This window comes from Corylus avellana, chromosome ca9 (genome assembly GCF_901000735.1).
Source record: "Corylus avellana chromosome ca9, CavTom2PMs-1.0".
NCBI lineage: Eukaryota > Viridiplantae > Streptophyta > Magnoliopsida > Fagales > Betulaceae > Corylus > Corylus avellana.
The window spans coordinates 2355810-2379717 of NC_081549.1; the positions used below are offsets into that span (position 1 = coordinate 2355810).

At 35.6% G+C, this 23908-nt stretch overlaps 5 protein-coding genes across 8 annotated transcripts; 4 read left to right on the forward strand and 1 right to left on the reverse strand.

The window, feature by feature from the left end:
- The first annotated feature begins 1623 nt into the window (after nt 1-1623).
- LOC132161635 (uncharacterized protein At5g39865) lies at nt 1624-3120 on the forward strand. The gene has a single exon (XM_059571795.1). The coding sequence runs from the start codon at nt 1716-1718 to the stop codon at nt 2910-2912; it is 1197 nt and encodes a 398-aa protein (XP_059427778.1). The 5' UTR covers nt 1624-1715; the 3' UTR covers nt 2913-3120.
- A 763-nt stretch (nt 3121-3883) lies between these two features.
- Nucleotides 3884-8134, reverse strand: LOC132191687 (subtilisin-like serine-protease S). The gene is made up of 10 exons (XM_059606778.1): nt 8031-8134; nt 7843-7940; nt 7598-7744; nt 7325-7436; nt 6470-7022; nt 6290-6384; nt 5601-5846; nt 5312-5426; nt 4913-5111; nt 3884-4422 (listed from the first exon to the last, which is right to left on the reverse strand). The coding sequence occupies exons 1-10, from the start codon at nt 8132-8134 to the stop codon at nt 3884-3886; spliced, it is 2208 nt and encodes a 735-aa protein (XP_059462761.1).
- A 3372-nt stretch (nt 8135-11506) lies between these two features.
- Nucleotides 11507-14253, forward strand: LOC132191968 (F-box/kelch-repeat protein At1g57790-like). Of its 2 annotated transcripts, XM_059607125.1 has the most exons (3): nt 11507-11733; nt 12632-13742; nt 13919-14253. In XM_059607125.1, the coding sequence occupies exon 2, from the start codon at nt 12663-12665 to the stop codon at nt 13722-13724; it is 1062 nt and encodes a 353-aa protein (XP_059463108.1). In that variant the 5' UTR covers nt 11507-11733; nt 12632-12662; the 3' UTR covers nt 13725-13742; nt 13919-14253. The 2 variants fall into 2 exon arrangements, with proteins under 2 accessions (XP_059463108.1, XP_059463106.1); XM_059607123.1 differs by having other exon boundaries at nt 12632-14253.
- Nucleotides 14254-14858: 605 nt separating this feature from the next.
- LOC132192098 (F-box/kelch-repeat protein At1g57790-like) lies at nt 14859-17609 on the forward strand. 2 transcript variants are annotated; one of them, XM_059607313.1, is made up of 2 exons: nt 14859-15161; nt 16146-17609. In XM_059607313.1, exons 1-2 carry the CDS (start codon nt 15133-15135, stop codon nt 17290-17292), a joined length of 1176 nt encoding a protein of 391 aa, XP_059463296.1. In that variant the 5' UTR covers nt 14859-15132; the 3' UTR covers nt 17293-17609. The 2 variants fall into 2 exon arrangements, with proteins under 2 accessions (XP_059463296.1, XP_059463297.1); XM_059607314.1 differs by having other exon boundaries at nt 16151-17609.
- A 2186-nt stretch (nt 17610-19795) lies between these two features.
- On the forward strand, nt 19796-21944 carry LOC132192123 (F-box/kelch-repeat protein At1g57790-like). Of its 2 annotated transcripts, none has more exons than XM_059607350.1 (2): nt 19796-19913; nt 20640-21944. In XM_059607350.1, the coding sequence occupies exons 1-2, from the start codon at nt 19882-19884 to the stop codon at nt 21736-21738; spliced, it is 1131 nt and encodes a 376-aa protein (XP_059463333.1). In that variant the 5' UTR covers nt 19796-19881; the 3' UTR covers nt 21739-21944. The 2 variants fall into 2 exon arrangements, with proteins under 2 accessions (XP_059463333.1, XP_059463334.1); XM_059607351.1 differs by having other exon boundaries at nt 19818-19913; nt 20645-21944.
- The last annotated feature ends 1964 nt before the right edge of the window (nt 21945-23908 follow it).

Here is a 23908-nt window from a genome sequence, read left to right on the forward strand (position 1 = left end):
GTCCTTGTCAATTGGTACTCTAAAGTTGCTTCTAGGGTTACTCTACAACTTGAGAGCCAAGTAGATGCCCTATCCTTTTCCCACTCATTTAAGTTCCATTGCTTCATGGTGGGCTGGACCAGTTTTTGGTCAAATTCCACCGTCTAGGGCTTTGCTTTTGCGATTTTGACAAGGTTTCCTTCTCACCATCTCTAAGGAAGTTGGTTTAGACGGGCCATTTGACTAAGGCCCATTTGATTTGTGAAATAAATTTTTAGATTAGATTAGCTAACATTATGTATAACTAATCTTTTGTTTGGTAACACTATTCCTGAGAATAATCTATTTATATGGGACTACTAATCCTATAAACACAGAGTTAACTAAGCCAGCTAATCATTTCTTATGGGATTGAATTAATCATATAAATTGCCACAAAAAACCTCACTTGTGGGATTAAATTTCGTTCTATCTCTCTGATTCTTTTATATTTCGTTCTCTCTCTCTCTCTTTCTCTATCTCTCTGTTTCTCTTTTCTCTATCTCTATACCGTTTTTCTCTGATTTTCATCTCTTCATCTCTCCGTTTATTTATTTTTTATTTTTTTGACGGATAAACAGAATCTGCAAGGTTTTTATAAAATACAAATATATAATCTGTTTTTTGATTTCTTTTAATTCTCTGTACATTCTCCAACTATATTTTTTTGATTTCAAGATTGAATTTGATTTTGTCTTTTTCCAACTGTATATTTTTTATATATAAATAATTTTGTAGCATAATTGCAAAAAAAAAAAAAAAAAAAAAAGAGAGAAAAAAAGAATGAAAGTCCTTAATAATATAAATTGTATTTGTATTATAAGGGTATTTTAGAAAATTTGATCACAATATGATTCCATTTACCAACATAGTACATTGTATCAAACGAAAGAATATGATTAGCTAATTTATTCTACACTCTTCTATTCGTAATAGTAGCTAATCATTTTTCAATGGACTAAACATTGCGTGAACCAAACGAGACCTAAATTGTAAGCGCTAAAATTATAATTTAATGGGCTTAATCGTAGAGTTTCATTTGCTAAATGAGTAATGTTATATTCTACTAGATTGATGTGATAGTACTTATCAATTTTTAATTATTTATTTACCTATTTTTTTAACAAAAGCTAATCAAAAAGTTATGGGTATTGTGCCCTAGGCTCCGAGCCCGATAAAATAGAGGTGTGGCATTTAAAGAGATTCATTTTATCTATATCAAGAAAAACTTAATTTGTACATATTAACTTGTTAAAATATTAATTAAATATTTAAATTCATGATATCATAGCAAGATTCTCAATTTAACTTTAACTTCACAACTTGTTTCTCATTTAAATTAAAATATTTCACATTTTCGGATTCTTTTAGCTAGATGGTGAAAGTAGGGCATTCATAATTGGTGAGTTAAAAAACAAGCAAATTACATAAAATCGTCATGAGAACGGGTCAAATATAGAAATCAGAAAAGATCCAAGGGCTTCTTACAAACATTCAGTTGCCATGGCCATTCGAATTTTTTGACCGTTGGGGCCCGTTGTAGACAGGGTAACGGTTATGATTCAAAACACCACCCTCACCCCTTCCCCACCCCCCGAAAAAAAAAAAAACCTTCCAGACCGTTACCCACACATTGCATCAAATCCCAAACCCCAAAACAAAAAGCACAGAAAAAACAGAGCGAACCCCACCGATCGATGGGCTGCGTTTCGTCAAAGCTCGTCAGGAAAGACCTGAAGAGAGAAATCACTTTCAACAATGGCGGCGAGTGCGTGAACCACGTGGTCTCTCTCACGTCAAGCACCTACGGGGCTCTCAACTTGGACAGCCAGCAACCCACCAAAGATTGTGTGGGAGCAGAGAGTAGGAGATTACAGAGATCTCCTCCTCGCGAGGAGCCAGAGGTTATCAATGCTTGGGAACTCATGGAGGATCTTGAAGAAGGAATGCCCATTTCGAATCAAGCCAAGAAGAGCCCCAAGCCGCGGGCTTTTCTACGTGGGTTTTCCGGTTTCGATGCGAGGAGTCCGATGAAGTTCTCGAATCAGAGTGGGTCTCCCAAGAAAGCAAAGAGATTTGCTGGGAAAGAGAATAAGGGTCGGGTTAATCTTTTCGGGCGTGCCGATTATAGCCCGAAAGCAGTTCTGAAAGCCAAGATTTGTTCGGAGAACTCGTGTAAGGCGGTGTTGAATCTAAGTTATCCGGTGAAAGGGTCTCCAATAAGAGCAAAAAGAGAGAGTCCTGGGAGAGATTTGGATTTTTCGTCGCGAAGAAAGAGCTTTAGTCCCCTGTTTGATCCAGAGCTTCTTGCTTCTTATGAGAAAGAATTGTCTGAAGAGGAAGAACAAATCAAGATGATGGTTTCCCCCACACCGAAAGCCCGAAGAGCGAGGAAGTCGAGGGAATTGGAGGCTATTCTTGATTCTTTCGAGAGAAAGTGCCCACCTGGCGGTGAAAATGCGGTTGTGATTTACACAACAACATTACGAGGAATCCGGAAGACCTTTGAGGACTGCAACAAGGTCCGGTCGATAATCGAATCACATTGTATCCACGTGTTCGAGCGAGATGTATCCATGGATTCGGGATTCAAAGAGGAGCTGAGAAGACTAATGGGGACAAAGGAGGTGAAAGTTCCTCTTGTTTTCGTGAAGGGAAGGTTGATTGGCGGAGGAGATGAGTTGGTGAAGTTGGAAGAGGAGGGGAAACTAAGCATTTTGTTTGATGGGATTCCGAGGGCTCTCGGCGGGTGTGAAGGTTGCGCTGGGGTGAGGTTTGTGATGTGCATGGACTGCAATGGAAGCTGTAAGGTCTTGGATTCCGAGCAGAAGAAGATGGTGAGGTGTGGTGAGTGCAACGAGAATGGGTTGATTCAGTGCCCTGTTTGTTGTTAATTTAAGTCGAGAATCATATTCTTGGATTTTGATTTGGGTATTTCTTTAGGCTGCTAGCCTTGCTTTGTTTGAAGACTAGACACAAAAGATTAGCTTGAAGATGTTGTTTCTTTATGTGGGAAAAATGGGGGTTCTAAAGTGGGTTTTAGGCCCTCCTGTATGCTGAAGTTTTCATTTTGCTTGATTTTATTACTGGACACTTGTTTTCTTAATCTACTGATCTAATTCACTATTGTTATATATATATATATAATATATATGCATTTAGGTGTTTGAAATCATTAAGTCTGAGTTCCTGCACTGATTTTCAGCATTTGGTAAGTTATTAGTGTTACCAATTTCACTAGAAGAGCTTTATAAATTTCTTACTGGAAGAATTCAGAAAACATAAATTATTGTGCATTGCACTTCAAAATCATCTCTCCATCCAGATACTAGACTTCTAGAATAGAATGGATTAAGTTTATCTCTAACTCAGTCTCTTAAATGGATATGTGTTTTTAGGGCATGAGATTCTTAATTGTTAGATTTAGACAATAATGATCCTCTCATTCTTCATAGTATGTGTAAATCAAAGTATTGAGAATGAAACTCACACCTCCATTGTTTAAAGATGAGCCCTCTATTGGATGCCTCTGTTCATTGATGGTTGTAAACCAAGAGCTAAGAGATAAGAAAGAGAAGATGAACAATAGAAGTAAAGAAGAAAAAGAGAAGTTGGAGAGAAGAAGTTCAAGGAGGGAAGAAGACAACAAAACCATGTTAATAATATTATTGATCAAAAGCTGACTAATATAATAGAAACTAGGTTGAAGTTGACTAGGGATTAAACCCTAACCCTAATCCTAATCCTAACACTAGCCCAATAAAGTCCCTGCATCAAAAACTTTGTCCAAACAGAATTATTCAAACCAAAAAGAATAAAACAGATCAAAAGATCCTATCCACAACAAAGTAATTTCCCAATAAGCTTAAACAACATTTACAAAAATTGGGCTGTTAACAAAATGACTTTGACCATCACTCCAAGTAATACCCCCATAGCCATATCCTGTAACCTTGGAAGGCACAAAATCGACTTTGAAATTCAACTTGTTAGAATACGAAAAATCAAGAGTATCAGGCACCACTGTAACTCTGACCCATGGAGGAGATTCAATGGAAACTCTGTAAACTTTGGGATCTTCGCTGTTCCCTACAAAGGTGAGGGTGCGATAAACTGACACTGGTCCGGCCATATAACCAATCCCAATTGAAGGGTAATTGAGATTGTAAGCAGCAACTGGCGGATATTTGCATGCTACCTGCTTCCCAAACATGTTTTGCAGTTGAATCTCGTTCAAGTTTTGGGAGCAAAGAAAATCAATCAGGTTGTCGTTATCAAAGTCATATACTAAGCCTGGATCAAGTGTTGAGTCAGGATTCAGATGTCCTGATCCAAAGTCCATTGGTGTTGCATCATATCCATTTGATGACTTGATTGCCTGCTCAGTATTATCTTTCATTAAAGCTGTTTCAAAATTATAAAACCCATGTGAGACTTAATCAAGCTAGAAAAAGGAAAAGAGCTTAGAAGGTGTTTGAGTATGAACGTGTGAGAATAGAAAGATTGAGTCCTACGTTGAAAAAATGTCGCAAGTGTGAGCGATTGCGAAAGCATAGTTAGGCCTAAACCCTTAGGCTTAGGTTGAATGGTACCTCAACATACTATATTATAAGATATATAGTAGAATGGTGCAGGCACGGACAAGGGTCCCTAAAGTATGCAAATATCTAAGGCATGAAAAATGTAAAAAGATTGAATCCTATAATGGAAAGATGTCAACTAACTCTCTAATGTGTTAATTAAGCTAGAAAAAGGAAAAGAGCTCAGAAGGTGTTGAGTATGCACGTGTAAATGTAGAAAGATTGAATCCTGCATTGGAAAGATGTGGCAACTTACTACTAAAAGTGTCAACTGTACCTAGGACATGAAAAAGTAAGAAAGAAATATTACTAACCCGTTGTCATTATTGCTGATTTAATTGCAGCAGGACTCCAGTTTCTATGAACGGATTTTAGGGTTGCTGCAACACCAGAGGCATGAGGACAAGCCATAGATGTACCAGAATCCATTTTGTAGATAATGGCATCAACACCTTCATTTTCTGAAGGTGGCCAAGCTGCCAAAATATTAACTCCTGGTGCTGTAATGTCAGGCTGCAAACATGATTTAAACAAATAAGTATCTTACTGCAATAAAAATCGCATCTCATACTCGTTTTTATAGGTTTAAGCTATTGGGACAATAGTACTTAGTGAGAGATTGAACTCACATGTGTTAAAATATTAATTAAATAATTAAATTTACTATTTTTATTTATTTATTTTTTTTTTATAAAGAAAGAGAGAAGGCGTACCTTAATGATGTCACTAGTTAATGAATTAGGTCCTTTTGAAGAGAAGCTAGCCATCTGGGGATTAGATTTTGTGTTAACCTTATCCCTGTTAGAAAAAATGCTTGCGACCGTCTGCCTGCAAATATCACAAATCTTGTCAGATTACATATTCTTAGAATCTGACTGACGCTACAATTTCACATACAAACTTTTAGCTACATTTTTTAAAATCGCACATTTTGAAACGACAAATTAAACGAAAAAATAAGCACAAAATGAAGACAGGAGGATTTAGGCATCTAATACTCACATTGTGCTACGCATGTACATGTCAAGTCTGCTGGCTTCATCTTCATTGGTTATTATGGAGGTAGGGATATCAAATTTGTATATCAAAGTATCTGCTGCACCAATAGCTACGAGGACCATACCAACACCTCCTTGCTCTTTTACTACTGTTGATTTGTCTCCTGCATTATCACTCAATGATTGTAATCTGCACACCACAATCTTTCCTCCAACAACACTTGGGTTCAGTGTACCTCTGTTGCAGTAGCTATAACAAAGGAAAAAGAACAAAGAAAAGCAATTAATCATCGAGAAATATCTCTGAATTAAGTGATATGTAAGAGAATTGTACGTAATTATTATTGTCGGATTGACGTGACAGTTTATGTGACTTTTTTCGAAACTGTAGTAAAAACTGTAATACCACAACATTTTAGGCTTTGTTTGGCAAAACCCTTCTTTTCCTTTGTTACATGCACAATTTCCAAAAAAAAAATAAACATCAAAACATTTCAACTTTTTTCACTTTTTATTACTATTCAAATAAAATAATAATTACAAAACAAAACCTTTTCATTTTTTCACATTTTTATACCAAACATTCTTACTTTATTTTTTTTATTTTTTTATTTTTTTTAACATCAATCTACATAGACTATATATCTAAGGAGAAGGCTTTGCCAAACAAAGCCTTAGTTTTACTAAACTGACCTTGCTTGCTCATAGGAAGCCCCAAAGCCAGCTGCAGCACCTGCTGCTACAAGTTCATAAGAGCCGTTTAGGTCGTACAAGTTATATCCATGAGCCTGAAAAAGTTTGCCCCGTTAACTTAAAACCACCTTTTCCAAAAAAACATATTTTCCGTGGAAACAAACAGAATTTAAGACTAACCAGTATAAGTTGTCTTGAGCCGGTCCCAAGACGCAAGTAGCAAAAGCTTTCTCTATCAATTGTACTAGCCGCAACGGTCAAAATCCAAGGAACTGCATTCTCAACATTCCCACTCCCAGCATTCCCATTATTCCCAGCAGAAGCGGAAACAAGAATTCCATTTTTAAAAGCATTGAGAGATCCAATGAGAAAGCAGTCTTCCAGGTACCCTTTTGCCGGATGACCCGACCCAATTGAAATGGTAATGATATCGACACCATCATGAATTGCATCGTCAAAAGCTTTAAGGATGTCGGCGCAACTACACTTGTTGTGCCAGCAAACCTTGTACACGGCTAGCCGAGCACGAGGGGCTCCACCTTTTGCCGTGTGGCTGTCCCATTTTCTTACGTTGGCCAGATTCACTTCTGATCCAACGGCTGTTGAAGCCGTGTGAGTGCCATGCCCAAAATCGTCTCTGGGTGATCGGTATATTGTTCCTGGTGCAAAATTCTCAGGTGGGCCAGAATCTGCCATAAACCCATCGAGGTAGAAACGGGCACCAATTAATTTCCTGCATAATCATATCAAATTTTGTATTACAAAACTGTTCAACTCTTAGCTACAACTTTTAGCGTATATTTAAATATTTTACGTGTTGAGCAGCGTCGGTGTTGAATAGCATCGACTGTCGACGCTGCTCAACACGTCAAATATTTAAATAGAGAAATTTCCATTAATATCTAAAACTTACATGTATTTAACAAAGCACATGCAGTTGAAAAATAAGAAAAGATTACAATCGTGAACTTAATATTTTCAAAAACAACATTACTCTAGCTATTTTTTTTTTTTTTTTTCAGTTTCTATAATTACCTGTTACAATTGGCCTTTTCGAACCCAGGTCCTGTAACACAATCTCCTCTAAAATGCTCTGGCACGGGACCTAATTCGTGTGGGTCGAAGCTCAAGGCCTCGGGCCAAACACCTGTAGATTGATGAATATTATCATTCAGTTAATAACATATTAAATTATACTAATAAAAAGATTAATTATTTAATTAATATTCTAACAAATAAATTATGACGAACAATTATTTTGATCTTCGATCGATGAGAAAGAAAAAAAAAAGAAGGGAACTTAATTACCACTATCAATATGGCCAACTATGACATCCTGATTTGTTCTTTTACTGAATTTACGAAATCGGCCGTCAATATTATAACCCAAACCATTGCTTTCCATAAAGTCCCATGACCTTGTCGTATGAAGATGATGAATGGTGCTCTCAAAAACTGAAACAACTGATTCTTTTTCTGTAAAAACAAAAACACCTCTTATATATATATATATATATATATATATATATATATACCAGTTAATTTATACATACCTAATACCGTAGCAGCTTGTTCTGGTGTAAGCCTAGCTGAAAAACCTCTGAAAGTCTTACTGTAATGATGAACCATTGCCTTTTGTGCTGCATCAATACTGAAAGGGACATATATATATATATAGTATTCATATTAGGAACAAGTCTGCAATATATATATATAGAGCTGCTTAGGTCTAAGAGATTACCTGCCAACAATTGCAGAAAGGATTTCATGGTTGGATTTGATGAGGCTATCAGAGTCTGGATATGAATGCTCGCTATCAGAGTCTGGATATGAATGCTCACCCATGTACACGATATAGTGCTTGAACATATAACAATGTATATATAAATCAATATAGTCAGTGTCATAACTCATAACATGTTATTTTCATTTTCAAATCGCAGGCGTTTTTTAAAGATTAAACTATGATTTTAAAGGTCAAATCACGATTTTACTAAACGTTTTACTGTGTTTTTAAACCTGTGTACATTTTGAAACTGCAAATGCGAACAACAGACACTAAGTCAAGTAAAGAAGAAGAACATAACGTACAATATAATTTTTTGTCATCAAATCAAAATTGTTTGTTTCATTTTAGATAAATCAAGCGATTAAAATCAGTACTAAAAGCTAGACGATGATCATGGAGAGTGCATTAATAAACCTTGTGAGTTGCATTAGATCCATGAGCTGTTGAAGCTGCAAGTATGGCAAATGAAAGAAAGACGATAAAGCTAGAAAGTTTCATCTTCCCCACTCAAGCTCATATACCACACTTCCTCAACTGACTGCAAAGGTATATATATACTAGAATCTCACTATTCGAAGGGAAATACTAGGTATTTTTCTAGTATTTTCTCAACTGTGATGTAGCTTTTTAAATTACTGTTGAATTTGAAATTATCATTATTGACTTTTAATCTATTGGTGATTTTAAAAGCCACATTACAGTTGGGAGGACACCAGAAAAACACTAGAATAACACCAAGCATTTCCCCTATTCGAATATGGGGAGATGCAGTTGAACTATCCTAATAATACTAAAACACTTAAAAAGAAAACAAGATAAACTAAACGGGAAGTGCTAGGAAGCTAAACAAATGAATCCAGAAAAATTTTCAAATTGACGTGGCAAACCGTGAGTGGTAGACAAGGAAGAGAGAATTGCATTTTTTTAATTAAAAAACCCTTGCCACGTTAGTTTGAAAATTTTTCTAGATTGATTTGTTTGGCTCCCTAGCACTTCTCTAAACTATATCATATCAAATACAGATTCTGTATATTTTCAAATCACAATTGTTAAACTCTAAACAATATATTTAGAGTGTGTTTGGCTGCAAATCCAAAGTGCAATTTTAAATCAAATCGCGAAAAATGTAACATTTGGAAGTGTACTTTTAAAAGAGTATGATTTTAAATGTTAAACTGCGATTTTAAAGCCAATTTTTGCAAAACGTTTTTAATGGCATGTTTGGGTTAGTTCATCTTAGCCATTCTCAATTTTTTTTTAATAAATACACAACAAGCTTGTATGATGATTACTTACAAAAAAAAAAAAAAAAAATGAAAGTGATGAGTAGAACATCTCTGATTGGTTCCTACTTTAAAGAGTTCATTCCCTCATTCCCTCTTTGTGTTCTTGTTAGCACATATACTTTAAGGTGAAAAATGTTTGTTTTCATTCTTTGTCTATTTGTATAAAAGAGATGTGCAAATTTACTATTCATTATTAAATATGTAGGACTCACATGTGGGTCTCACAAATTTAATTGTGAATTTGTAAAAAAAAAAATGGATAAGATTCAAGAGGAGACTTCATTAAATAGGTTCCTAAATAAGTTATTTAGTTGCCACTTTTTTTTTAAAAAAAAAAATTCACGTTCAAGATGAGTCGTATATGTACAAGACTATATAGTGCGACTCTAATTTGACTCATCTAATTAAATGGGCTAGACTAGAGGTGGTAAAACAGGTTAGCAGGTTGACCCGTTTACAACTCACCCCAGACCAGCCAGTTTGGGGTGGCTTCATGGCCCTTGGAGGTGGTCCGGCCACGAGGACCGGTCTGGGGTGGCCGAAGCCAAGCCACCCCAGGGCCCTTGGGGGTGGTCCGGCCATCCCAGGGGCCAAACATATATATATATTATTAATTAATTTATTATTATTTTTTAATCTAAAATATTATTTTTTTATTATTTTTTTTGTAGTGGGCCACGTGTCCTATTTGTGGCTGTAGAATTTCTAAGAAGAAATTTCAGGCATAAACTAAATATTTTTTAACTCATTATGGACTGAAGAAGATTTTGTTCCTACACCACACTTCCTCAAGGCGATGCAGACAATTGAACAAAGAAAAAAAAAATCATAAAGAAAAAAAGAAAACACTATATATATATATATATATACGACTAGAATCTCTCTATCCGAATAGCGGAATATGGAGATGTAGAGTGGAACTATCCTAATAATATTTGACATCTAATACTACTAAAACACTTAAAAAGAAAACTGACAAAGATTCTTAATATCAAATATAGTATATTTTTAAACTTCAAACGATTGCGTTTGGCGCTTCAATTTTACATATTAAGGGCATGTTTGAGATTACATTTGAGGAGTCTAAAAGTGTTTTTAACACTCAAAAAGTCTGTTCGAAAAAAAAAATACTCGTTTAGTAAAAAAATTAAAAGCGTTTTCAAAGGTTCAAAAAGCCTAAAAAATGGTCAAAAAACATTTTTGACAAAAACTTAAAAATGAAGCTTTTGCCCAAAAGTTCTTTTTGACTTAAAAGCTCAGACATGCTCTAAAAGTAAGATTTTAAACCAAATCACAAAAAATGTATAGCTTAGGAATGTATTTTTAAAAATGTATGATTTTAAAAGTTAACAGTAATTTAAAAACCAAATTTTACTAAAGCATAACTGTATTTTTAAAAATCTCACGTTTGAATATCACTATTTTCAGATGGCATGTTTTTGAAATTGCAAATTCAATCAAACCCTAGCCTTAATAAAGAATTTGCATAATTAATTAGCTTTCTGAGATATGTTCCTCAATAAGGTATTTGCTACTTTCTTTTTTCTTTTTTCTTTTTTAATTTGCATCCTCTCTCCCTTCTATTTTAGTAGCATAGCTCTTTATAATTATGTGCACTTTGCTCTTTATGATTATATTTTTTTGTCTTTAGCTTTATGTTTGTAAGAGTGACAATTCGGGATTGTGTATCACGTCTGAGTTGTGTTGAAGCATGTATAAAAGATTATATATATGTGAATTTTAATTTGACTAATTTAATTAAATAGATAAGACTGTTCAATCATAACTCATTAATTTTATGCCGAATTCTAAAGTCATATAAAAATTGCCCGCCCGACTAGTTTTATTAGTATAAAGGAAAAACTTCGCTTACACTCCCGAAATATAAGCGATTTTGCAATCATAGCTTTAAAGTTTAACAATTTGCAATATTACGTTTCATTCTCTCTTTTTTCTTCTTCTTTTTTTTTTTTCTTTTTTTTTGGGTTAAGATGCCCAAAATGCTACCATTTTTTTTTTTTTTTCTAAAAAAAAAGGTAAAAATTATAGCATTATTTATTTATTTTTTGAATTCAATATAGAGACTTCTCTTCAACAGTAAACGTTCTGATATAAAGATCAGATGAAGTTCAATTCTTTAGATTAGACAAAAGTGTTTGAAGGTACAGATAGCATTTTTCAATTTTCTGTTTTGATAAAGGAAATAGAGACAGCAGTTGATTGATTAATTCACGTGTTGCCACCACCACTTCCACACGACGCTCTCTCACTCTCTCTCTACTCTCTCAACTGTCTCTGTAATCTCTATAAGTTGAAGCAGCTTCCTTTGGTTCTCACTATGGGCGGAAAAAGAAGAGGAAGCTGAAATCGTAAGATTTTTATTTTTTGGATTTAATATTTTGCATAAATTCAAATTGAATTGTGATCATTTTTTTTCTTCTTCTCCCTTTTGAACACTCTACTTGCTTGTAGTTAAGTATGAGCAACATGATGTTAGGGTTTCAAGGGATCAGTTTGAGGTTTATGTGGGGATACGTACCCAATGTGTTTTTACAACAATTATAAGTCTGAATTGTTGAAAAATTGGGGTAAAGTTAAAAACTTTTGATGGTTTTATCAAATGGGTCTTAATCTGTGGCTATAAATGGTTCTAGGGTTTGCAGATTAGATCAAATTAATCTGTGGCTATATTAAGGAAATAGGTTTTTTAGGTTTTAGTCCAATCTAGCTACAAGTGTTTTATTTTGGATAAGAAATGAAGGGCCTATCAAAAATTAAAAAGAAAAAAAATAAAGGGGCAAGTTCTAATTATGTAGATAGCTTTGAAATATTAATAGCAATTTACAAGCCCTTCAAGGGTGGTTGTCGATTGATTGTATTTCCAAGCTTTTGTTGTTGGAGATCCAATCTGCTAGTTTATCTACAGATCATTGACTTCCTTTTTACTCTCTCTTTGGTGTGTGTTTGTGTGGGTTTTTTTTTTTTTTGTGTGGGGGGCTTTGGCCCTGGTGGAGGCCATACTACATCAAATCAAATCAAATCAATTCTGGATCATTAATAAGAAATGAGATTCAGATATGGACATAATGTGGAATTTTTGGGTCTTTAGCTTCATCAAAAAAAGTATTTTAAGATTTTTACTGGATTTCCAAGCTGTGTCTTGCATTACATTTTTTTTTTGTCTGTTGTTCACTACAGCATTTCGAGCTCATTAATTGGTTTTATCGAACTGTTTTATGCTGTAACTTACCAGGATTTTATGTATAGGTTAGCTGAAATTGTCACTAAAAACAAGAGAATGACCATGAAAGAGAAGAAAGAGAAATTGGAGCTGAGTTGGTCTGACCTTCCTATAGAACTCTTGGAATTGATTATATCCCGTCTACCCCTAGACGACAATGTCCATGCCTCTGTTGTTTGCAAGAGCTGGCACTCAGCTGCAATCTCTGTCCGGGTAGTAAATCAATCACCATGGCTTATGTACTTTTATTCTGGTAACTTGTATATATTTTATGACCCATTACTATGCAAGACGCATTCCATTATACTGCCCGAGTTGAATGGGTGTAGGGTTCGCTACTCTAAAGATGGCTGGTTGTTGGTATACAGACCCATATCTCATTGCTTGTTCTTCTTTAATCCCTTCACTCGCGAAGAGATTAATCTGCCCAGCTTTCGGTTGAATCTTGCTGTTGTTGCCTTTTCTTGTGCCCCAACATCTACCAACTGCATAATTCTTGCAGTTAAGCAAGTGGGTCATCAAATTGTTGCTATTAGCACTTGCCATCCAGGGGCAACAGAATGGGTTACTGTTACTTTCCGGCATCATTTGCCCATTTCCTCGTTTGTTAATAAGTTTGTTTTCTGCGATGAACTTTTCTATTGTCTGGGTTTCAATGATGGCCTAGGGTTCTTCGACCCACTGCAACGTACTTGGAATGTTCTTGCTGTGCTTCCACCGGAATTATCTGGGAAATTGTCGATAGGTTGGTTGAAGGGCAGGTACATGACGGTGCATAAAGGGGAACTATTACTTATTTATGCTCGTTCTGGAAGTGCAAACCCCATTATGTTTAAGCTGAATCGGACACGCATGATATGGGAAGAGGTAAAAACCCTTGATGGATTCACACTCTTTGCAAGTTCCTTGTCATCTCATTTAAGAATGGACATTCCTGGAGGGATGAGAAACAGTATCTACTTCCCCAAAGTTTGTTTACATGGAAAGCATTGCATATCATACTCCTTCGACAATTGTAGAGACTATCCGTGTAATCAGTGTCATGACTTGGGAGATCATTACGATCCTCCTGAAAATATCTGGATTGATCCGCCCCAAGACTTCACAGGCTTCACCTGAAGAAATCTTGTTGCACAAGTATGATCTAAATGAGCATTTAGAAATTTTTTTATTAAAAATGTTTACTTCTTACTGCATTGGATGGAATGCTATATTGCTATATATTTATTTCTCTCTAAGTAGTTGCCCACAAAGTGACTTTGTTATTCTTCTAGAAGAACTAATGTTGGACTTCTGTTTTCTTTTATCACTAGTGTCTGTCGGCTGTAAAATGCTGATATATATGGCTGAACTAATGATGTTGATAGACAACAAGAATAAAGTTTGGACGACATCAAACTTTTCTGTTAAATCTTCAAGGCTCTGCTTAGTGTAATCAATAGCCAAAATCAGCACCCAAGCTCTTCAACAACTCCAGTTTTCCGGTGCTTGAAGTGGCTGCAACTCTTGAAGCACCGATTGCTTGTTTTGCTAGCTGCATCAACTTGAAAAGAAAAAAAAAGAAAATAGAGAAGTAGGATATGCCTTTGTATGCATTCAAAAGCTACGAGAACAGTGTCTCATTCTATTAATTTGACATCCAGGATAGCTTTTATTCTATTTTCCTTAAGGGCATGTTTGGGAGTGTGATAAAGAGCTTAAAAAGTACTGTTAGTACTTAAAAAGCTGTGTTATGTTAAACGAAAACTAGCATGTTTGGTAAAAAAATTTGAAAGTATTTTTTTGACTTTTTTTATTTTAAAAATGGTCAAAATATACTTTTGGTAAAAAATTAAAAATAAAACTTTTGTCAAAAAACATTTTTTAACTTAAAAACTTTTTTTCAAATACAGTCTCAAACAAGCCATAATCTACTAAAGGTATTTTACCATTTCTATACGATACATATGATTGAAAGAATTCTCTTCAAATAATAATAATAATAATTAAAAAAAATGTCCTTGGTTTTCGCATCAAAAACCAATTTCCCAATCATACCAAAAAAAAAAAAAAAAAAAAACCAATTTCCCAATTCAAATAGAACCATAACTAATTGTCTAACCGATACAAATTAACCAAAGGGTTAAGCTTTGAAACAATCCCTCCACACAAACAGTGAAAAAACAGTTCCGGGTCTGCTTCGACGAATACCCATTTCAACATCCGGCCCAATCCCAAATGGGTCTCTCTAAACTAGCATTTCCTGCCAAAATCCATACAGAAATGGAAGAATAAATCACAGAAAATCGAAGGTGTAAACCATTAGGGCTCGAAAACATTTCGTTTCATATTTCTGAAAATGGATGCAAACTGCTGTTAAAAAGGTGCGTGACTGATTCTGTAGAAAAGGAAAGAATTCCAGCAATTAACATAGCAAAGCAATTTGCTTGATAACTCGTTCTCCGATTACTCTCTTCCTCTACTCTCTGGACTTTGGCTTTATACAGAGACTCTGCCCAAGTGGAAGCAGCTTCGTTTAGTTATCACTATGGCCGGAAAAAAGAGGAAGCTGAAATCGTAAGATTTTTATTTTTTGGATTTAATAATTTGCATAAGTTCAAGTTGAATTGTACTTGCTTTTGAACATTTTACTTGCTTCTTGTTAAGGATGAGAAACATAATGTTAGGGATTAAGGGATCAGTTTGAGGTTTATGTGGGGATACGTATCCAATGTCTTTTTACAACAATTATAAGTCTGAATTGCTCAAATTTGGAGTGAAGGCAGAAACTTTTGATGGGTTTATCAAATGTGTCTTAATCTGTGGCTATAAATGGTTCTGGGGTTTTGCAGATTAGATCAAACTAAGGTTTGTGATGGATGCGAATGTGCTTTACAATAATCGTGAGTTTTAGTCTTGAAATTCAGAGTCGAATCGAAAACTTTGGTGGGTTTTTTCATATGGGTTAATCTGTGGCTATATTAAGGAAATAGGTTCTTAGGTTTTAGTCCAATCTAGCTACAAGTGTTTTATTTTGGATAAGAAATGAAGGGCCTATCAAAAATTAAAAAGAAGAAAAATAAAGGGGCAAGTTCTAACTATGTAGATAGCTTTGAAAAATTGAATGCAATTTACAAGCCCTTCAAGGGTGGTTGTCGATTGATTGTATTTCAAGCTTTTGTTGTTGGAGATCCAATCTGCTAGTTGTGTCTCCAGATCATTGATTTCCTTTTTACTCTCTCTTCGGTGTGTGTGTGTGTGGCTCTTTTTCTTTTTTCTTTTTTTTGGATGGGGGGGCTGGCTCTGGTTTAGGCCATAAAATCTGGATCACTAATAAGAAATGAGACTCAGATATGGACATAATGTGTAATTTTGGGGCTTCTGTAACTATTTGCAATCTGAGCACTATTGGTCTTTAGTTTTAGCATTTTAAGATTTTTACTGTAGTTCCAAGCTCTGTCTTGTGTTACATTTCTTTTAGCTTTCTGTTGTTCACTATGGCATTCTGAGCTCATTATTTGACTGTCTTATACTAGAACTTACTGGGGGTTTTATGTATAGGTTAGCTGAAACGGTGACTGAGAACAAAAGCATGACCATGAAAGAGAAGAAAGAGAAATTGGAGCTGCAGGGTTGGTCTGACCTTCCTACAGAACTCTTAGAATCGATTACATCCAGTCTAACCCTAGACGACAATGTCCGTGCCTCCGTTGTTTGCAAGAGATGGCACTCAGTTGCAATCTCTGTCCGGGTAGTAAATCGATCACCATGGCTTATGTACTTCCCAAACTGTGCTAACTCGCATGAATGTGTTGACCCATCAATACGCAAGAAAGGTAACTTGTATGAATTTTATGACCCATCACTACGCAAGACACATTTCATTGTGCTGCCTGAGATGAATGGGTGTAGGGTTTGCTACACTAAAGATGGCTGGTTGTTGCTATACAAACCCAGGTCTCATCAGTTGTTCTTCTTGAATCCCTTTACTCGCGAAGTGATTAAACTGCCTACATTTGAGTTGAATCTTCATGTTGTTGCCTTCTCTTGTGCCCCAACATCTACCAGCTGCATGCTTCTTACAGTTAAGGACATTGGTCCACAAACTGTTGCTGTTAGCACTTGCCATCCTGGTGCATCAGAGTGGGTTACTGTTAATTACCAACATCATTTGCCCTTTCCCTTTTATATTGGTATTATGAATAAGTTTGTTTTCTGCAATGGACTTTTCTTTTGTCTGAGTTCCAATGATTGGCTAGGGGTCTTTGACCCACTGGAACGTACTTGGAATGTTCTTGCTGTGCCTCCACCCAAATGCACCGGGAAATTGTTGAAAGATTGGTGGAAGGGCAAGTACATGACGGAGCATAGAGGGAAAATATTACTTATTTATGCTTGTTCTAGAATAGCAAACCCCATTGTGTTTAAGCTGGATCAGAGAAACATGGTATGGGAACAGATGAAAACCCTTGATGGTGTCACTTTTTTTGCTAGTTTCTTGTCGTCTCATTCCAGAACTGACCTTTCTGGGCTGATGAAAAACAATGTTTACTTCCCCAAAGTTCGTAACCCTGGAAAGCATTGCATTTCATACTCTTTCGACAATTGTAGATACTATCCGAGTAAACAGTGTCGTGACTTGGGAGCTCATTATTCCCCTGAAAATCTCTGGATTGAACCCCCCTATGACTTCACAAGCTTCACCTGAACAAATCTAGTTGCAGAAGAATGGTTTAGTTGAGCATTTAGAAATTTTTTATTCAGATGTTTAGCTGTGACTGCATTGGATGGAATGCTATATTGCTGTAAATTTCTGTATTACTAATATCCTACAAAGTGACTTTGTTTATGCTTGTAGAAGAACTAATGTTCGACTTCTGTTTTCTTTTATCATGAGTGTCTGTCAGGTGTAAAATGTTACTTGTGATTGCAGTGAGATTCGGACAGCTTGCTGTGACTGCTACAAAGTAACTTTATTCTACTATCTAATTTCTTTATATATATATATATATATTTTATTGTTTTCTTCCCCTCTCTCTCTCCCTCCTTTCTTTTTCTTTCACGCGCCCCTCATCTTCTCCCCCTTTTCTTTTTTCTTCCACATCCCTCCCCCTCCTTTTAGCACAGCAACGAAAGAGAACAAAGAGAGCGAAACCAGAGGTACGGTTTGTGAGACTAAAAGAAATCCATCCCATTTTCCCTGAGTTCTGCAATTAATCGGGAGATAGAAGGAGAGAGTGAAACAATAGGAGAGAGAGAGAGAGAGAGAGAGAGAGAGAGAGAGAGAGACCAAAACAGAGGTGTGGTTTGTGACCATCATCGGCATTTGGTAGGCTGGGCGACCTGTGGGTGGTGGTGAAACACTAGCACCGGTGACTTCCAAGCTTAAGATTCATGAGATTTTATTTTGGTAGTATTGATTGGTGTTGTTGATACTGGCGGAGTTTTTTTCTTGGATGGCTTTAGTAATTGTATTGAGATGGTGATTTGGTTGAATGTCTCCTCTGTGGCTGGTGAGGAAGGTGGATCCGGGAACGTGGGTGGCGGCAGAGCAGCAATGCCATTGTTGTGTGGGCAGGGGAGAGAGAAAGAGATGGAGGAAGCGAGAAAGAAAAAATAGTAAACAATTTTTTATGGTGGGAACAGTAAATAAACTCTTTACCTATTTACTTTTTATATTAGAATAAAAAACTACAAAATATCTATTATGCTGGGAAACGAAAAAGAGCTCATAATAGTCAAATTAGACTATTATTAGAGATTTGACTACTTTTTCTTCTTTATTCCTTTTACTCACGAATGATTAAATTGACCGGGTATGAGTTGACTTATCATATTGTTGCGTTCTCTTGTGCCCCAACATCTAGCAATTGCAAGCTTCTTACAATTAAGCACATCAATCCCATTGCACAAGTGTTGCTATTAGCACTTGCCATCCTGGGGAAACAAGGTAGGCAACTGAACTGATAGTAAAGACTTTTGTAGCTGGCATTTGTTTTTCGTTGATGAATCTCGTTCTGTTCTCAGCAATATTTTCCTTGTGATGGTGGTTGTCACCTTTACTGCATGGGGCTTTTAACCAAGCCTTTTTACCTTTATTTACTGCTTCGTGCAACCCTTAGAGAGGCTAGATCCTTTTGGGTTCCATTGCCTAGTGTTAGTTTCTATCTTTGTATTTTTTATTTTATTTTTTTTTCGCTTAGGTTTTGTTGTTGGGGAATGGGGAGTTCACTTCATTTCGTTTTTTCTTTTTTCTTTTTTTTTTTTGTAATCCTTGTCTCATTATTGAAAAAAAAAAAATTAGGGCTACTGTTAATTACCAAATTCGTTTGCCTAATTTGATGATGGCACCTTACATGCACCGCCGAGCAAGAACAAGTTTAATAAGTTTAAGAAAAAGTGGCAGAGAATGCAAGAAAGTCTTGAGGGGCACGCTATAAGTTGAAAAACAATGGAAACTTCAAAGTCAATTGTCCAAGAAATTAACAATGAACCCAAGAGATGTAAAGAGATTGCAAAGATAGCCATTGAAGCAATCATGGCTAAACTAACAACCAATTATTGGTGGATAGATTTAGCGGCAACGAGACACGTAACGTAATAAGAAGTCGAAAGCTATTTTTTGAGTTTTAGGACAAGACAATTGGAGAATATTTATAATGATGCGTTGAGCGAAAGAAAATAAATGTTTTTTTGTCAATGGGTTACAAGGAATTCTTATCACCCAGTTTTCTTTGTATTCCATAGATCCGGCTTATGTGCTATAGTAAAAATTACAACACATTTCTTGAAGAAAAAAAAAAAAAAATTCTTTCATATATGTGATATATATAATTTGAATTTCATATAGTTTATGTTATCTATTTCGTCATAAACTATAAGATTATAATATCATTTACTCAAAAAAAAAAAAAAAACTGGCATAGTAATTTAGTAAATCATAATTCATTTTGAGTATCCATGTGCTATAAAGCAGAGTACCCATCGTGTATATAGTCCTCCACACCTTTACACAAAAATAAGTCGGCATATATTTTGCCACGTCACAGAAAGTCAATAAACAATAACATCACGTGATAGCCACGTGAGATCTTTCTGATTTGGCATCCATCTATTGGTTCACAGAGACTGAAAGAGTGAAAACTGTCACACCTGATTCTTACGGATTCACACGTGTTGCCACCACCACTTCCACATACACGCACTCTTTCTCTCTCTCTCTACTCTCTGAACTCTCTCTCTCTCTCTCTAAAGTCTCTCTCTGTCTAAGCAGAAGCAGCTTCATTTGGTTCTCACCATGGCTGGAAAAAAGAGAAGGAAGCTGAAATCGTAAGATTTTTATTTTTTATATTTTATATTTTGCATTTTGCCTAAAGTGAAATTGAATTGTAATAATTCCCTTTCTCCCTTTCTGAATATTTTACTTGGTTGTTTGTAATCAAGGATGAGTAATATGATGTTAGGGTTTAAGGGATCAGTTTAAGGTTTATATGGGGATATCCAATGTGTTTTTACAACAATTATAAGTTTGAATTGTTCAAATTTGGAGTCAAGTTTTGATGGGTTTATCAAATGGGTCTTAATCTGTGGCTATGAATGGTTCTGGGGTTTTGCAGATTAGATCAAACTAAGGTTTGTGATAAATACCAATGTGGTTTACAATAATAATGAGTCAAATTGAAAACTTAGATGGGTTTTTTTGGTACGGGTTTAATCTGTGGCTATATTAAGGTAATAGATTTTTGGGTTTTAGTCTAATCTACAACTGTGTTGGATAAGAAATGAAGAGCCTATAAAAAATTAAGAAGAAGAAAAATGAATGGGCTAGTTCTGATTATGTAGATAGCTTTGAATTGAATGCAATTAAGAAGCCCTTTAAGGGTGGTTGTCTTGTATTTCAAGCTTTTGTTGTTGGAGATCCAATCCGCTACAGATTATTGACTTCCTTTTGACTCTCTCTGGTGTGTGTTTGTGTGGTTTTTACTCGCTCTGTACGGCTTTAATTGGTTTTGTTTGACTGTTTTATACTAGAACTTATTAGGGTTTTATGTATAGGTTAGCTGAAACGGTTGCTGAAAATAAAAGGATGACAATGAAAGAGAAGAAAGAGAAATTGGAGCTGCAGACTTGGTCTGACCTTCCTACGGAACTCTTGGAATTGATTATCTCCCGTCTAACCCTAGAGGACAACGTTCGTGCCTCCATTGTTTGCAAGAGATGGCACTCAGTTGCAATCTCCGTCCGGATAGTAAATCAATCACCATGGCTTATGTACTTCCCAAAGTATGGTAACTTGTATGAATTTTATGACCCGTCACTCCGCAAGACACATTCCATTGAGCTGCCCGAGTTGAATGGGTCTAGGGTTTGCTACACTAAAGATGGCTGGTTGTTGCTATACAGACCCAGATCTCATCGCATGTTCTTCTTTAACCCTTTTACCCGCGAAGTGATTAAATTGCCCAGGTTTGAGTTGACTTATCAGATTGTTGCCTTCTCTTGTGCCCCAACATCTAGCAGCTGCATGCTTCTTACAGTTAAGCACATCAGTCCCACAATTGTTGCTGTTAGCACTTGCCATCCTGGGGCAACAGAGTGGGTTACTGTTAATTACCAAAATCGTTTGCCCTTTGTTAGTAGTATTTGGAATAAGTTTGTTTTCTGCAATGGACTTTTCTATTGTCTGAGTCTCACTGGCTGGATAGGAGTCTTTGACCCACTGGAACGTACTTGGAATGTTCTTGCTGTGCCTCCACCCAAATGCCCCGAGAATTTTTTTGCCAAAAATTGGTGGAAGGGCAAATTTATGGCAGAGCATGAAGGGGAAATATTAGTTATTTATACTTGTGCTAGTGAAAACCCTATTATGTTTAAGCTGGATCGGATAAACATGGTATGGGAAGAGATGAAAACCCTTGATGGAGTCACAATTTTTGCGAGTTTCTTGTCATCTCATTCCAGAACTGACCTTTCTGGACTGATGAGAAACAGTGTCTACTTCCCTAAAGTTCGTTTCTATGGAAAGCGTTGCATATCATACTCTTTTGACAGTTGTAGATACTATCCGCGTAAGCAGTGTCATGACTGGGGAGATCAAGATCCTTTTGAAAATATCTGGATTGAACCACCCCAAGACTTCTCAAGCTTCATCTGAAGAAATCTTGTTGCAAAAGTATGGTCTAGTTGAGGATTTAGAAAAAATTTATTAATATGTGTAGCTTTAACTGCATTGGATGGAAATGCTATAAATTTCTGTATAAGTAGTTGCCTACAAAGTTACTTTGTTGTACTTCTAGAAGTACTAATGTTGGACTTCTGTTTTCATTTATCATAAGTGCCTGTCAGGTATAAATTATTGCCAGATAATGAGTATTAGATTTTCTCTTTTAATTCTTAAAACTTCTGGTTGAAATAATTTCAGAATTTTACTTAAATCTAAATTAAAGTTTACCTGGTAATATAATACTTAAAGCTGTTGTGCATTTGTTCACTTTTAGTGTTTGTTGATTACATGATATCTTTGCCTTCTGAGAATTATTGCTATCTCAAAGTGGGTCATACAGTAGTCAGTATGCTGCCCATAATCTCATTATAATCACATATAAGAAGTTCTATTACTCATTTCTTCAGGCTTTATTATTATATTCATGAATTTTACAAAGAAAAAAGAGTTGAGAAGAGTGAGGATCCACTGGAATATTTTAATATTGGGATGAGAGAACCTCAATGCATATGAACAATGCTTTTTTAGTACATACTTTTTTAATAGAATTTTCTCCAGTTTTGCTACTGTTATTAAAAAGACGTGATTTTTATTTGTTCAATGGATACATTACAATTTTATATATTGGGTCAGAGGAAAACTCTATCCTAAGCATGATCTTTTGAAACTAATATATATATATATATATATATATATATATATATATTAAATGAAGTAGAGAAGTATTAGAGAGTGGGCTCTGAAACATAAGTAGCAAAAATAGAAATTTGATTACACTTGATTATTTGATTGTTCTCTCCGCTTCACGTCGCCACCTCCTGCATCTTTGTCAGCCCTCCAAGCGCCGGTGTGTGAATCTCACACGCCTCTCCGTCTCCATTGTCCACCACCGCTGCTGATAGGGGCTTTTCACTGTGTTTTTGTTGTTGTAGCTCTAAGGGTTATATATTGTTTTTTGCGGGTTATTATCTCACTGTCTCTTTATTGTTTGATTTTGTAACTGGAGACTATTAGTCATTTTTCACATATCCTCTTCGGATTTTGGTAGTGTTTCGAACCCCTCAACCACCCTCCAGCGGTTGTTGTTACCAGGCAAAGGTTTGGGTAGAGTAGAGGGGTATTTTGAAGGTCGCTCCTATCTGTACCCATTTCATTGGGGATTCGAATAAGGTTGAAGGGTCTCAAAACGGTCATACTCATGTCATGCCCATGCCCACGTCCACTAATTTGGTGTTTAAACCACTTTATGTGGCCCCTATTCTTGGCTTTTGCCCAAGATTCAAACAACCAAGTCGTTTATGGTCCCTTTGAGATCATTTATAGACATATTTTTTATTTTTAGTTTCTTCTTTTAGTACTTTATTTTTCATTTGGGTTTGTTGTTGGAGAGTTAGTCCCTTCATTATACCTTTTCCTTATTTGCTAAAAAAATGTTATGTAGGCTTTTCAACTTGAGAAATGCTGCATACAGTACCACTTTCACATTCTCAAGTGCACTCTTTGACATGACAGTAAAAATTACTGGTAAAAAATTTAATTGTAATTCATTAAAAATTCAATAATAATTTTTAAGTATGCAGTTAAAAATGTGTATAACATTTCTCTTTTAACTTAAATCACCTGCCAACCTGAACCATAATGTACATTAAAGTTGCACTTCCAGACTAGAAGGGAAAAATACAAAACCTGCACTTCCTTTTTTTTTTTTTTTTTTGTTATGTATTAAACCGACACCAGTCTTTTTATAAGTAATCAGTCTCACCGCCTAGCATATTTCGTTCTCAAAGCTTTTGGGCACCACATATCGATATTGGTATCATTTTTGAATTATCCATACATTTGCACTTTTAATCTCAATGTTTAAAAAATGACATTTTACTCCCCAAAGTATTTGACATTGACATTTGACCCCTATGAACTACACTTTACCCCCTTGACGTATTTTTAATTGACATTTTATCCCTCCAAAAATTAGTTATTTTGAAGGGTAAAGTGTCAATTCAAAATACTTAAGAGAATAAAGTATACTTCATAGGATAAAGTGTCAATTTTTAAATATTAAAGTTAAAAGTGCAAATAGGTAAATAATTAGGGGGATAAA